This window comes from Morone saxatilis, unplaced genomic scaffold (genome assembly GCF_004916995.1).
Source record: "Morone saxatilis isolate NCDOM2014 unplaced genomic scaffold, NCSU_SB_2.0 Contig14, whole genome shotgun sequence".
Classification (NCBI taxonomy): Eukaryota; Metazoa; Chordata; class Actinopteri; family Moronidae; genus Morone; species Morone saxatilis.
Window position 1 is genome coordinate 8,139,000 of NW_023339696.1, and position 13,528 is coordinate 8,152,527.

The following is a 13,528-nucleotide window of genomic DNA, read 5'->3' on the forward strand; positions in this document are numbered from 1 at the left end:
TGAATTGGCGCTATACAAATACTTGAATTGAATTGAATGACAGAACTGGCGGCATCTGCTGGGGAAAGGGGATAGAGCCTGCGTGAAAGTGCAAACATAATTGCAGGGAAGGACTCACAGTGCTTCCCCGCCCGTGGGGTGCTGCTTCTTCTCAGCAAGCCAGGGGTAGCTTTGCAGGATGTAGGGGGCTGGTAACTCTTGCCCAATTCGCCACAAGCAGAGACATGATCTTATCTGACCACTTCCAGATCAAGATGATAGGATAACATAAATACACAAAAAGGCGCTTCGCGAAGAAGAAGATATATATATATTTTAAGTGCTGGTGCTGCCCCCCATGTGTCATGAAAAAGTGTCAATATTCACATTACAGTAGTGGATGGAAACACTGAAACTATGCTCATGACAAGCGCCAACGAGTGGTACATTAAAGTGGGGTTGTATGAACTTATCCATAGTCAGTTACAGTAGACGGCGGGCATTGTGCATAGTAGCAGAGCCATGCCCTGCTGTGGATGGGGTTCGCAGAAAAACATATTTTAGCCAACTAAAAAAAGGCCTACCTCCAAAAAATCAATATCTGTTTAAGTGGAGCCTGCTATAATAATTACAGTTTCACCACTTTACCATGCCAGTAGATTTTCTTTGGCACTATATGTAGACCTTCACTTAAGCCCAACAGTACCACGTATTGTATTACGCTGCAGATCAGCTGTTACCTAATACAACTTCCTCAAAATATCTGAACTATGCCTTTAACTTTTTTATCCTAGAATTAGATAAGAAGCTACCACACACAGACCATTTGCTTAGTTTAACACAAACACTTGCAAGGAAAGCTGGAGCACTTTAGAAGGATGGCTATGCACTGTAGCCTTTATTCCTTAGCTTTCAACAACAGTGAAAGAGAGAAATTTCATTCTTCACATCTTAATGCTAAGCTTATATCTCATCTAACTCCCATCAAGAAAGAGCAAAGCATAATAACTATTCCTTTGCGAAGTTGCAGACAACAACCTACCAGCAGCAGCATGCACTTGCTCTCTTTGATGGCTCCACAGCAGCCTAGAAAACCGATGATGACCAGAAGTCCTCCTAATGCAATCAGCAGGTAGCCCACATTAAGCACCTGACTGAGCTCTGCATTTTCTGCTGGTGCAATTTTCCCGAGAAAGCTGAAGATGGAGCTGCTGTCCACCTTCACCCAGATCCCAACACCAAGGATGGCAGCACCTGCCAACTGATGGAGAGTGATGGAGAGAAGAGACAGGAAAATCTTAAGGAAACTCCACCATTTTACACATAATGGTCAGTTTACTTGTCATAGGAAGTACTACACAGTGTACATTTACCAAGCAGGGAGGATCTAATGTAAGATGAGTGGCATTATAGGATCCAGTGTTTTGGAGCTTTACCCATATAAGGGACTAATGTGCTCAACAGCTTCAAATTAAACCATTCTTTCTTTTACAGTCTCTTACAACTCCAAACACATTGTTGAAGTGCAATATTCAAATTTTAAAGTAGCCTTTTAAATAAGGTGGAAAGAATACTTTCCATTTCGTACATTTTGATCATTGACGTCAAGTTCGGTGTGTCACAGGTTTCTGTGTCACAAAGTTGCAATTGTTCTTCACACGTTGCATATTTTCCTACATCTTTCATACTACTACTACAACTACCCACTGTGTTGCTGATGTATACATTACTTAAAGGTAAAAGTGGAAAATGTAAAAGTGGAAAATAAAATTATAGTTTGAATTGAATTGACTTTGTAATTATAACTTACAAAGATGATGCCATTGAAAACAAACATGGCAGCTTTTAGGAATCCAAAGCATCCCATTTTTTCTGCTGATTGTTCGACCTGGAAAAAAAAGGGAAAGAAATGTTAAACAAATACTGTTCATCATTTTGTTGTCAACACTTATTTTTTACTTTCATGATTTTCATACAATGTCAAATCTCATTAAAATGTTATACAGCAATTTAAAGTTAATCATCAAGTATGTTTATTTATCCATTTCAATTCCAGTTTAACAACAATGGGTGCACACATCAGGCATTTGTGTACCCAGCATTAGTCATCTTGATGATGTGTTTCACTATATATACTGCCAGTTAGGTGACAAATTTACAGTGGTATTGTGCTGTTTTTATCTGTAAGGTTGAGAAAGCAGGAGAGGGGAAAACACCCGTCGCTTTACCAACTCACCTTTTACCCTTTGTAAGCTTTACAACTTATCTTCCTCAAACACTCACAGAGCCATAAGCCTTTCATTTCCACTTTTAGGACATTTACTGTACACGTACTGTATCACCTTACGTGGCACTTGTCTGAGGGCTTTGTTTATTTTAGAATGAATGAGAGTAGAGACGTGACGATTGAGGAAGTATGCCTCTCTGTATTTTCTGGGAAGTTTTATCACCTAGCCAATGAGATGCAAATGAGGAAAGGAAACAGACTCAGGAGTTAGACATCTAAATTACTAATGTGGAAACGTTTTTTCTCTCTGTAAATTATCACATTCTAATACTTAAAAATCATAAACATAGATGATATATAGTTGAAGTAATATGAGCACAAATGCAGTTTTTAAAGATCAAAGACAGTGTATTTGTGTGTGTGTGTATTTGCATAGAAAATGATGTGGCCAGGCAGTCACAGCCAGTACTTAAGTTAAACTATCCCTCTCTATATCTCTGTTTTACAAATTTGCACATTAACATTTATCTTTCTTCATCCTTTTCATTCATCAAACACACACACACACACTGTATCCTGTCCCTAAATCTTTTCCTCCCACCCCCCTTTACAACCTCTACTGTTCTAGAGTCACTTGAAGATTGTCACTTCCAAATTAGTGTGTGTGTGTGTGTGTGTAGACCTCCCAGATGGGGAACAGTGCTCTTTGTGTGGTATGACAAAGCAGACATATTGTTATCCCCAACTACAATGACTGAGCAGAACCGTATTGTGTATAGCAACAGGCTGCTCTCTGAGAACTGGGATATCCCTCGTGACCTCTGCACTATTATTTAAAATGCACTTTTATACTAAAGCCTTTGCAGTTGTTTTCGTTGCACAACACCTTCCATAAATATCTGCTCGCATATAAAATAAGCCCCAAACAGGAAGTGACTTGTCAGTTCATTGAGCTTGCCTCTGCTGTTAGTAAAGCTGGTTTTCATCAAGTTAATCATACATTCAAGGGGCCAAGATGCAGTCCAGTGGTTGCCTTGACTCCCCAAACTCCCTCTATCATTTCACTCCCCCAAGCTTCTTCCTACTTCCTTGTGGTCAGTGATTGCACTCTGACACCCAGGAGTCAGCCTGGTGATGTATTAAGAAGCTAGAGTCACACGCAAGTCTCAAAATGCCCCAGAAAGGACAGCAAAAAAGATGTAGTGTGCACTTCTATTACCTCTTAGAACACAGATTAACAAAAAGGAGGAGCTCTTGGTTGAAGGTTACATATTTAAAGCTGTATTGTATGTGTTAAACATGCAAGCAGATACGTAGTCTATTTGTTGGTCTTAGATCAACAGAAAACCTCTGATCTGTCTCTGACTGACCGACTTCCACTAAAAACACAGACAGACAAATCTCAAAGGACGCCATTGAATGGAATAATTGCAGGCAGGTCTCAGGAGACAAAGGATCATTGTGGGACGGATCCCTCCCTACGTTGGTACAGCCCTTGAAAATTGATCAAAAGACGCAAAACTCACATGGAGAAGCTAACATATAACTTTAAATCACAGTTAGTCTAAGTTAAGTCATTCTTCAGGTTTACCTTTTTACAGGAAATATCCAAGGACGTGTTCTGAGGCTAAAAGTCCTTCTCTCTGGTGATGGAGGCTGCTGTTGTGGGAGCAGACTGAGTGTGAGATAACAGGAGTACAGGAGTGTATTATTCTTCTGTCCTCTGAAAATGACCCACAATATACTCTCTGTCTTCCGCTTCCTGTAGCTCTCTCAGTCTGTTAGATATGAAGTGACTCTAAGTGACTTTTTCAGCTTTCTGCTTTTATTTTAAGGCTGCTGACTGGTTATAAGTACTGAAAAGGGAGGAGGGAGCAGGTGGGTGTGACCAAAGTAGCTGAGTAATAACAACACATCACCATGGAGTTGGGCTGATCACTCCTGAGGGAGGAAGGGGAGGAGAGAAAGAGAGATCACCTGTATGTCGCACCAGCCATTTAACATACATACTGTACTGTCCCTCTGTTTCGAGGTGTTAATTTGAACACAGCTTCTAAATTCGACAAAATAATGTCAGCATTTGTGATCCATTTCTAATTACTGACAACAAGCTACGTTTAAACCTTTCCATCCTTAGCAAAGAACTTAAAAAAAGTTGTAGCCTACATAAATAGCATTATTATCTTTGTCCTGTACGATGTGCTCCAGTCTGGTTTCAGATCAAACCATAGTATACTGTTAAACAGCTCTTATCAGAGTAATCAATTACCTAAATTTAAAAGTGATTCAAACCGAACTTCTGTTGTAGTTTTACTTGACCTCAGTGCAGCCTTTAACATGGTTGATCATGATATTATAATTATTCAGTTGTCACTATAATTCAGTTGGTTGAGGCCTGTTCTTTACTTGTTTTCTTCCTACACTGCTTTTTAATTAACACATGCTTCCTTTTGGCAATATTAATGTAGCATGAATCATTATATTTATATCAACAATGGAGCAAATTACCTACCTACAGTATAAAAGGTGTCTCTAATAGTAATGAACCCATAGATAATTATCACCTGAGTCTCTGTATATCTCTCTTTATAACTATGTTTTAGTTATTTGGGCAAAAACTCAGTCTTAAGGTTATCCTCAACCTTTTTTTCCAACCACAGCATGCAACCTTTCAATGAAAAAGTTCAGATAAACCTGCTGGCTCAGCACCAAACAGCAGACTGTTCAGCAACAAGCTAGAAAACATAGTGGAGCATTTAGGAGTTACAGCGCTAGATCAGGAGTTCATGGAGGGAGACGCAAACAGAGCTAGTAGGAGAGGGAATACTGGACTTACTTTTCATGGTGGATGGAAGAACAACCTCAAATAAATGTCAGTGTCTGTTGGATGTGTATATTTGCTAACATATAAGCCATAACAATATATAAGGTGATAAGTGTGCACTTACGTAGTTGCAAGCACCCACATGGACAAAAAATAATGAGGTGTTGGAGGTGTGTGGCTGATTTGCAAAACAGAAATAAAAGAGTGCTATCATTAATCATTACCCACCAAAACAAAGGACGACTCCAGCTTATTCAAAACATTTCTTGTGAGTGCAAGGCTGAATAAACTTCCAAACTCTAACTCACTCACATTCAGTCACACCTTTCAGGTTGTCTGCTTTTCTGTGGGCTGGATGTAGGGTTTGTCTTTCTGAGGGAGGGTGGCCATAGTCCAGTCAATCTGTGGTTTTGGGTTTGAGGAGCAGGGAACACAATACCTGCAGGACGTTTGTCTAAAAAGAGCAATTTGGATTCAGCAGATTATTTCCTGTAAATATTACATCAGAGATGAGTTTTCTTTTTATAGGTCAATGCCATGACATGGAATTGACCTATGCCATGATGTAATGCATATTTCTGAGTCTGGAACAAAGTGTTTTAACAAGATTAATTTGTCAAACAACTTTTTAATGCGTTTAAATTCATTTTTTAACAGTAGCCTATTTCTAACTTCACCACCCAAAAAATGTCAGGCGGCACAACCAAATAATTGCAAATATATATATCTTCCTATTATTGATGTTCAGTTATCAGTTATCTTTAAAGTGTATAAGATCTGTATCTTAAAATTAATAAACATTTTACAAATGCATTAGATAATCTTGGAGTTTTAAACAAGAGTATTTATTTCATTTAGTGTAATTTCCTTTCGTTTGAAACATAGTATCATGCCATTCAAATAAGATTTTTTAAATATTTTCTTTAGTTGTTCACCTGGTACAGACAGGGATCAGTGCAATATTTTCTCTTGCCTGCATATCTGTCCAGTGTAGACAATTTTTAATGAATGATACAGAACGGTATTAGGACCAATAAAACCAAGTGCTTGCTCATGGTGGTACTGTTGGGTAAATGTTAAAAGGAGTTTGAAAAGTGTCCTGAGATAACTTTCTGTTATGAATTGGTGCTACACAAATAAAAATTGAATTGAATTAAAAACTACTAAAAAAATGACTATTGTGATTTCTCCTAGATTGGGCCCTTTTTTGAGTTAGATTTACTGGACTACCTTTATTCTTATTTCTCTTACCTTTTATTGTTGTTTGCACTTTCTTGAATTGTAGCTGTATTTTTCCACAGCATGGCCTGATAAAATAAGTTGTTTGCCTTGATAAGGTGTTGGAGGAGTGCTGCTGATTTGCAAAACGGAAATATAAAAATGCTCTCTTTGATCATTACCCACCAAAAAAAGAGAAAAAGTGCCATTATATTACTCCAGTTCAAAGCTCTCTTTTTTTGAAAGACTTTATGGTTTTACTTCTTATTATATGTCTGACCTGCTCACTGACAACATTCCAGTCCTACCTTTTAGGTTATCTGCTTTTCTAATGAGATGTAGGGTTTGTCTTTCCAAGGAAGGGTGGCCATTTTTCCTCATATTGCTGTTTGCACTTTCTTGAATTGTATTTATTGTATTCTTATATATGTTGCTGTGTGCATTTTAATGTAAACAATTTACTTACAATGAAATGCCAATATAAATAAGATTGTCATGCTTTGCCTGAAACACAGTTACATTTCAAGACTACATTTCGTTAAACCATTGTGGAGAGCTGTCAGATGGAGTCTTCACCATCAGGTGTTCCTAAATTAATGAAAAACTGGGACGTTGGTGAGTTGAATGCTGCTCAGACTTTGACCTCATATGTCTCACACTGTAGCCTACAGTGTGACATTTGCACTATCTGAACTTCAGTCCTTTTGAACAGAACACAGAGAGTGTGTCACACTGTAATTAGTTAGTTAGTCATTTTAACTAAACTGCAAAGTTAGAAGATAGATGATTTACAGCAGCAGAATAGTAATCATCAATCACAGCATGTTAATGGAATACATTTTTGATTAGCTGATAAGAATAGGTGTGAAGCAGTGGAATTTCCTTATGAAGCTAATGAAAAATAATAAGAAATCATCACATATTCAAGTGGATTATCAAAATCTATTTTATGTTAATCAATATTTCACCCTTAAAATCCAAAATTGAATTCCTAAGACCTGAAGATAAACATATCTTCCCCATGCTAAACCTTCTATTTACACATTATCCAACATTCAGCTGACTGAAGGCTCCAGTGTCTGAGAAGTAATGTTATGACACATCTGCTTTTCATGCCTTTTCTTACTATTTGAGCACACCTACAATCTGTCTCTCACACACACACACACCCTTGAGCGCATTATGCAAGAGGCAAGAACACGCTGAATATTATTACCTAAAGGTGTCAAACAAATGTCTTTCATAAAAAGACACAATGCAAATACGAGTCAGATTCATATATTTTAGTGATTAGAGAGAAAAGTGCATTTGCTTTGTAACTAAAACACAAGAACACAAGAGGACTGAGGTGAACTTTCTTGAGAAATTGTCACATTGATTTTGCAGATCTGTCAAGGAAAAAAAACAGAAAAAAAACAGGCTGCTCATTTTCAGCCGGAAGATTTTATCAGCTGTAACTAGCTAGCTAATTAAGCTAACATAAGCTGGAAATACTGTCTCCAGTCGACTTTATAATGTTTGAAACTGACTTGTTTTTAAATGAGAACCCAGTGAAAGGTTCATATGAACTTGATGGCTAACTACATGGAAAGACTGAGGGTAAAGCTACATGTTCCAGGCAAAACGTCAGCATCCTCACAGCTGACTGATTTAGTTCTAAAGTAACTCTGCTGAACGTTAGCTTAGCTTACACACTCAGACAAACAAGACAGAGATTAGATTTATACTTTATTCATATTCATATATTCAATCAGTGTGTTTTATTATAGAAAAGGCTTTTTGGATGAAAACTAAATCTGGTGATGGTGACGCTATCTTATCTTGACGCTAACAAGTTTAGCTGGGGTTGCTGGAATGTAAACTTTCCCAAATCCAGTAAGGAGCAAGGCTGAGCCGCTAACCTAGCTGCTAGCCTCACTCTCATGCATGAGTATCCTCGACTGGCTCCCACACAGTGGGGAAATACTACACAGAGGATGTGCTATCATGAACAGGACCTTTTCAATGTAACCTAATACCATAAAATAATGTTGTATGAAATGCAGCTGCCACTGTAAGTAATGGTGGGTTATTATTGTAGGAAATAGGCTAGTTAGGCAGCCATGCTAATGTCTGTGTGTTACATTAGGGCAAATAAACAGCCAAAAGGAATCACCTATTGTACTGTACTGTTAGAATCCCAAATTCCGTTAACTGACATCCTGTTCAAAGTGCCACTCCAAGCTCAGATTAGGAAAAATAATAAATAATTAGCGATCCTACATATTCAAAGATCATTTTTACCTCACAAAAAATAAAACAGCATAAACAAACCAAACCTTATGGCGGGAACTTTGGCCTGTGGGCCCTGGTTCGGGCAGCCCTCGTTTAATTCATCCCTTACAGTTTTGCTCTTGAGATTTTGGTTTTGGAAAGGCTTTCCAGTTTTTAAGACAGAAACTACCACAATCTTCATATAAGTAGTATCTCTCTTACCGGAGCCATTCACTCTGCTTCAACATGTAGAGAAATCCAAAGCTTGACTAAACTGCTATGCCTAGCTATTGTTGCTAAGCTGCTAACTGTTTGAGGGAATGGTTTAGTGAACAGTCAGTTGAACATCAAAAGTCAACAGTGGATTAAGTTTTTTCCCTGCTGTACCAAATATGTTCACAATGTTTGGGCCCTGTACTCTGAAACAGCGTGTGTCCTGCACAGCTGTTGGACTGGCCCACTTTCGCCTTCATCCACTGCTTGTGTGTTCACAGGTGATGTTCAAATCATCCTGGACATGAGAGGCAAGGCAAGCACAGGGAACGGAAGTCTGTTTCTTCACTGGAAGTCTTCCTTTGGTTGTCCAGGGCAAACCTGTACTTTTTCAGCTACTATCATCAACGTCTGAGCACCTCAGGCTGCCTGCTTGTCTGGGTGGCTCTTTAACTTGTGGAATTTAACACTGTCCAGCTTCTCGAATCTCTTCTCACAGAACTCGCAGGTGAAGTTGTAGTGGGCCTCCGGAGTGTGTTTCTTCATGTGCCAGTTCAGGGACGCGCGCTGGCGACACTGGTAGCCACAGATTTCACATCTGATAGATGATGTTAGGGTGAGAAGACAAGAAGGAAGGACCAGGGAAGAAAAGACAGGAGTGATGAGTGTGTTGTATTGTTGTAATTATTTTTGTATTTGTATCCTCTAAAATCCTCACTCATTTTCCTTTCTGCATCTGTGTGATGAATCCAGGTCCAATGACCATTAACTGGTTCTAAATTTTCAGTTCAATCGTGAGGTGTCACAGACTGGAACTTCAGGCCAACATGCTCAGTGCAAAAAATGTGTAATGGTAAGATCTGTTTTCAGCCTTAATAACTTACTGGAGAGGTGTTTCTCCTGTGTGGGTCCGCCGGTGAACCTCCAGGTGATTCTTACGCTTAAAGGATTTTCCACATGTCTCACAGATGAAATCTCTGACCCCTGTAAAAAGACTCTGTTACAGTTGGAGGTTTATCACAATGAGATTCAGACATGACGTGAGTTTTTGTGAGCCCACCTGAATGGATGATCATATGGCGATGCAGATGGTTTGACAGGTAGAACTTTTTCCCGCAGCCTGGGTGGGGGCAAACCTTGGTCCTCCCTTTCCTGTGAACTAGGTTGACATGATTCTACAGAGAGAGGGAAGTGAATGAAAGACATGGTTATTTTAATCTTCAACTAAACTAAACTAAACAGAAGCTGAAATGTAAAGTATGAATGGAAAAAAGTTGTTATTACCTGAAAGCTGCTTATAGCTACATAGACCTGACTGCAGCCCTCATATGGACAGTGGAACATCTTAAGCATCCCATCTGCCTCAATGATGGGACCTCGCCTGTTTCTCTTTGACCGGACACTGCAAAAACAGACGCTGCAGACTTAGTTCACAATAGCAAGTGGTCAATAAGTGGAGTGGATCTCTGCTGAGCTGCTGTACTTCGAATCCTTCTCAATATGTGTGCATGTATGTGAACCACTGACCTGCTCAGACTCCGCTGCAGCTCTCTGTCACTGCCCAACTCCAAAGGGTCAACACTGGGCTGCAGCAGCTGTTTTTCACTCAAACCTACAAAACAGAAACAGTGCAAAAACTGGTTACAAAATGACTGACATGCAGGTATTGGCTAAATCAAAATGTCCACCCTCCGGAGTTGAGGACTGGGTATTATACTAGTCAAAGGTTACAGAAGGTTACAGTCTCCTCATTGCTCCACACAGATAATTTTCTCATCCTCTGATTTCGTCTCTCCAGTGGAAGCTTTGAGTGAAGTTTAAGTCACATGCTTCATGTATATCAAGATTTATTTGCCAAGTCTGTTTCTTTACACCATGTTTTTCCACCTCAGCCAAACGTAATTTCTTAAAAACTTGTTTGCAATATTGGGATGATTGTCTTTCAAATTTTTCGCAATTCGACTCTTTTTTTGCATTTTTTAAAATTGTTATTTGCAATATAACCCTCAACATTAAATGAACGTAAACTTTGAACTAAAATCTAGTAGTAGTTTTAGTAGTATTTAGTCACATCCATTCCACAAAGGAAAGTTTGGCCCTTCTGGTTTGCTTTGCCATTCACTGGTGCCCCTGAGTGGGTTGATCTTTTCATAGCAAAATGATTAAATTATATTTAAGATTAATTTACCTGTTGTGCTCAGATAGCTCCTTGATCCGATATGTGGCCCTTTGCTGTGTGTCATCCCCTACATAAATAACTGCCCAGCTATTCATGACTGTGTATACTGTACATGCTTCTTACACAGTGGAATAGGCAAATTAACCCTGTGGCAACCAGTAATTTCAATTAATGAAATAACAGCTTGCAGCCGGCAGACTCCTGTCAGCATTCGGAGGGTAGTGCAGCAAGAGCAGTGGGTTTATTTAACAATGAAATTCAGCACTAACCAAACTGTTTGACTTTTTTGATGTCTAGCTATTTAATGTGGGCTTTGTGTAGGATGTCCCGTGTTGCGTGGCCAATCAGTGGCCTGCAGTGTTTTCACGCCAAGTTTAGTATCAGCATAGCTCGCTTGGAACCTTGACTGAGGTGGTACCAAAAAAAGTACCAGGTACCAGGCACTATCCATAATGGAAAATCAAAACAGTGAGGGTCGAGTTGAGTCAAGCTGTACAATGTGGGGAAAAGCAGCATTTGGCACTCCTACAACCGGTGGCACGCTAGGTGGCCGCCTAGCTTGCCTGCACCTTAAAATGGCATCCACATAAATGCAGAGCCAGTTCTGAAAGTAGCATACCTGTCATCGAGTCTTCATCCTCCGCTGTTCTGAGTTTCGAGTCAGACGTGCAAACTTGGTTATAGGTGACACCCCCGATGACAGTGCAGGTGACTTCCTCCACATTTCCGCCGCCCATATTGAGCTGGATACCCTCTGATGCCAGGGCCTCATAGCTGGGGCCAGTGATAATAATTAACTGGGGATGGAAAAAGATGAAAAAAAACAACGGTAACTGTTGAGAAAAGAAATAGTGAACTCCTTGGTTTGTACCAACATCTCTACAAGGGAGTCATATACCTGTGAGCCTTCCAAAGTGGTCCTCTGATCAGGAATCTCGCAGCTGGTCACCACCGTCTGCAGAGTCTGAGGGTCAAACAGCTCACTCTGCTCTTGCATGGGCGGTGGGACCAACTGCTCCGGGTGAGCTCCCAGTGGGACTGAGCCACTCAGGCTCTGTGATAGCACTGCGTCCTCGTCCGTCTTTTCCAGTTTATCGGCTAAGGACGCCGTCACGGTAACACACTCATAACTGTGCGGTATAGTCCCGATCTCTTCCTCTTCTCCGTCTCTGCCTTGCCTCAGGTCCTCTGCCTCCTCTGCCTCGTCCTCTGAGGGAATGGAGTGAAATGCAGCAGCGGGGGAGCCTTGCTGTCGCTCCATGACCATCTCCCAGACTGGAACATCTTTGGAAGAGGCCTCTATACTGGGCTGGTGGTTTGGAGTGTCAGCCTGTTCTATCGGGCTCATGGTTGTATGCTGTATCTCAGACACATCCACATTGTCTTCCACATCTACAGAAAAGAAGATGAAATGAATCATGTTGATCATCAAGGAAGTCAAGATGTATCAGCCACTGACCAACACATTTAACTGCTCATAATATTAACAGTGAAAGTTAATACCTCTAAATGAATCAAGGAATTAAGTTATTATTCTGCACCTTTGAACTGTTTGGTCGCCTCCTTTCTCCTCTTCCTGTTCATGACGCCTTTAGCCACAGGCTCATCTGTCTTCGCTGCGCTCTCTCCATCCTCCTCACCGTTCACTTCGTCTTCATGTTCAGAGTCACTCGCCTCCCTCAGTGGGGAGAAAAGGTATTGCACAAATGAGTGGTTAGAGTCACATTGCCAGATAGCAGCAGTGGAGAAGTTGGGCTGGGGCTCCAAGGCTCTGAGCTGGGGCTCATGAGGGCAGGAGTGGGAGTGCTCCTGGTACCAACACACCAGGCTCTGGAGACTGGACACACGCTCTTTCCTGCCTGGGAAACAACAAAAGTCAGCTGAAAGGAAGATTGTAGCTGAGCCAATAACTGAACTTCAAAAATATTTTGCTATCAGATTCGAATCCTTTATTGATTTTTGTTGGATAAACAGCTAAAATACACACAAACACAATGTATGTGAGACCTTTTCTGCCAAGAAGAGACAAAAATAAATAAATAAGAGTCAAAATGAAAAGATACTTAGTTATACCTTTCAGCTCTAACATTAACAGTTACTTTCATTATCGATTAACTTGAGCTGATAATTTTGCCAGAAAGAGGTGAAAAATACACATTGCAATTTTCTAAGGTTCTAAGGTTACTTAACGTTGTCACATAAAACAAAGAGGAGCAGCGAAACCTCACATTTTAGGTTGGAAATGAGTAATGTTTGTCATTTGTGCTTGAAAAAACTCTTTCAAAATAGTTGCACATATTCTCTCGATCAACTAATTACAAAATCAACTAATAGTTTCTGCTCTTATAGATTATATATAGCATTTATCTTTTGTCATTCTTCATATTTGATGTATTTCTACTCTTGACCTTATATGTGTTGTCTGTCTAATGCCATAAGAGTTACTGAGGGAGGATTAGTTGTTTGTAAAATGTAAACAATTGTCTTATCATGCAGGTTACCACTGAGACTATAGGTGTAGAACTGAGTATACATGGAATCAGTTGACTGCTACCATTCAATTTTCTCTTTGTCATATAAAAAACCAGCAGCAAAGCAGCTTTCAGGCTTAAAGAGATCCAGTAACAGATTCATT

General features: G+C 39.9%; 2 protein-coding genes across 2 annotated transcripts in view; both read right to left on the reverse strand.

The window, feature by feature from the left end:
- Positions 1-4,029, reverse strand: part of tspan35 (tetraspanin 35) — a 5,014-nt gene extending 985 nt beyond the window's left edge. Inside the window, exons 1-3 of the mRNA XM_035655355.1 lie at positions 3,798-4,029; positions 1,790-1,867; positions 1,022-1,240 (exon numbers count right to left, since the gene is read on the reverse strand). Coding sequence (XP_035511248.1) covers positions 1,022-1,240; positions 1,790-1,846 — 276 coding nt within the window. The 5' untranslated portion in view covers positions 1,847-1,867; positions 3,798-4,029. The remainder of the gene's footprint in view (positions 1-1,021; positions 1,241-1,789; positions 1,868-3,797) is intronic.
- Positions 4,030-7,963: 3,934 nt separating this feature from the next.
- The window catches only part of znf653 (zinc finger protein 653), a 6,734-nt gene continuing 1,169 nt past the window's right edge, over positions 7,964-13,528 (reverse strand). Inside the window, exons 3-10 of the mRNA XM_035654699.1 lie at positions 12,435-12,752; positions 11,792-12,285; positions 11,513-11,690; positions 10,242-10,326; positions 9,999-10,116; positions 9,775-9,889; positions 9,599-9,698; positions 7,964-9,312 (exon numbers count right to left, since the gene is read on the reverse strand). Coding sequence (XP_035510592.1) covers positions 9,135-9,312; positions 9,599-9,698; positions 9,775-9,889; positions 9,999-10,116; positions 10,242-10,326; positions 11,513-11,690; positions 11,792-12,285; positions 12,435-12,752 — 1,586 coding nt within the window. The 3' untranslated portion in view covers positions 7,964-9,134. The remainder of the gene's footprint in view (positions 9,313-9,598; positions 9,699-9,774; positions 9,890-9,998; positions 10,117-10,241; positions 10,327-11,512; positions 11,691-11,791; positions 12,286-12,434; positions 12,753-13,528) is intronic.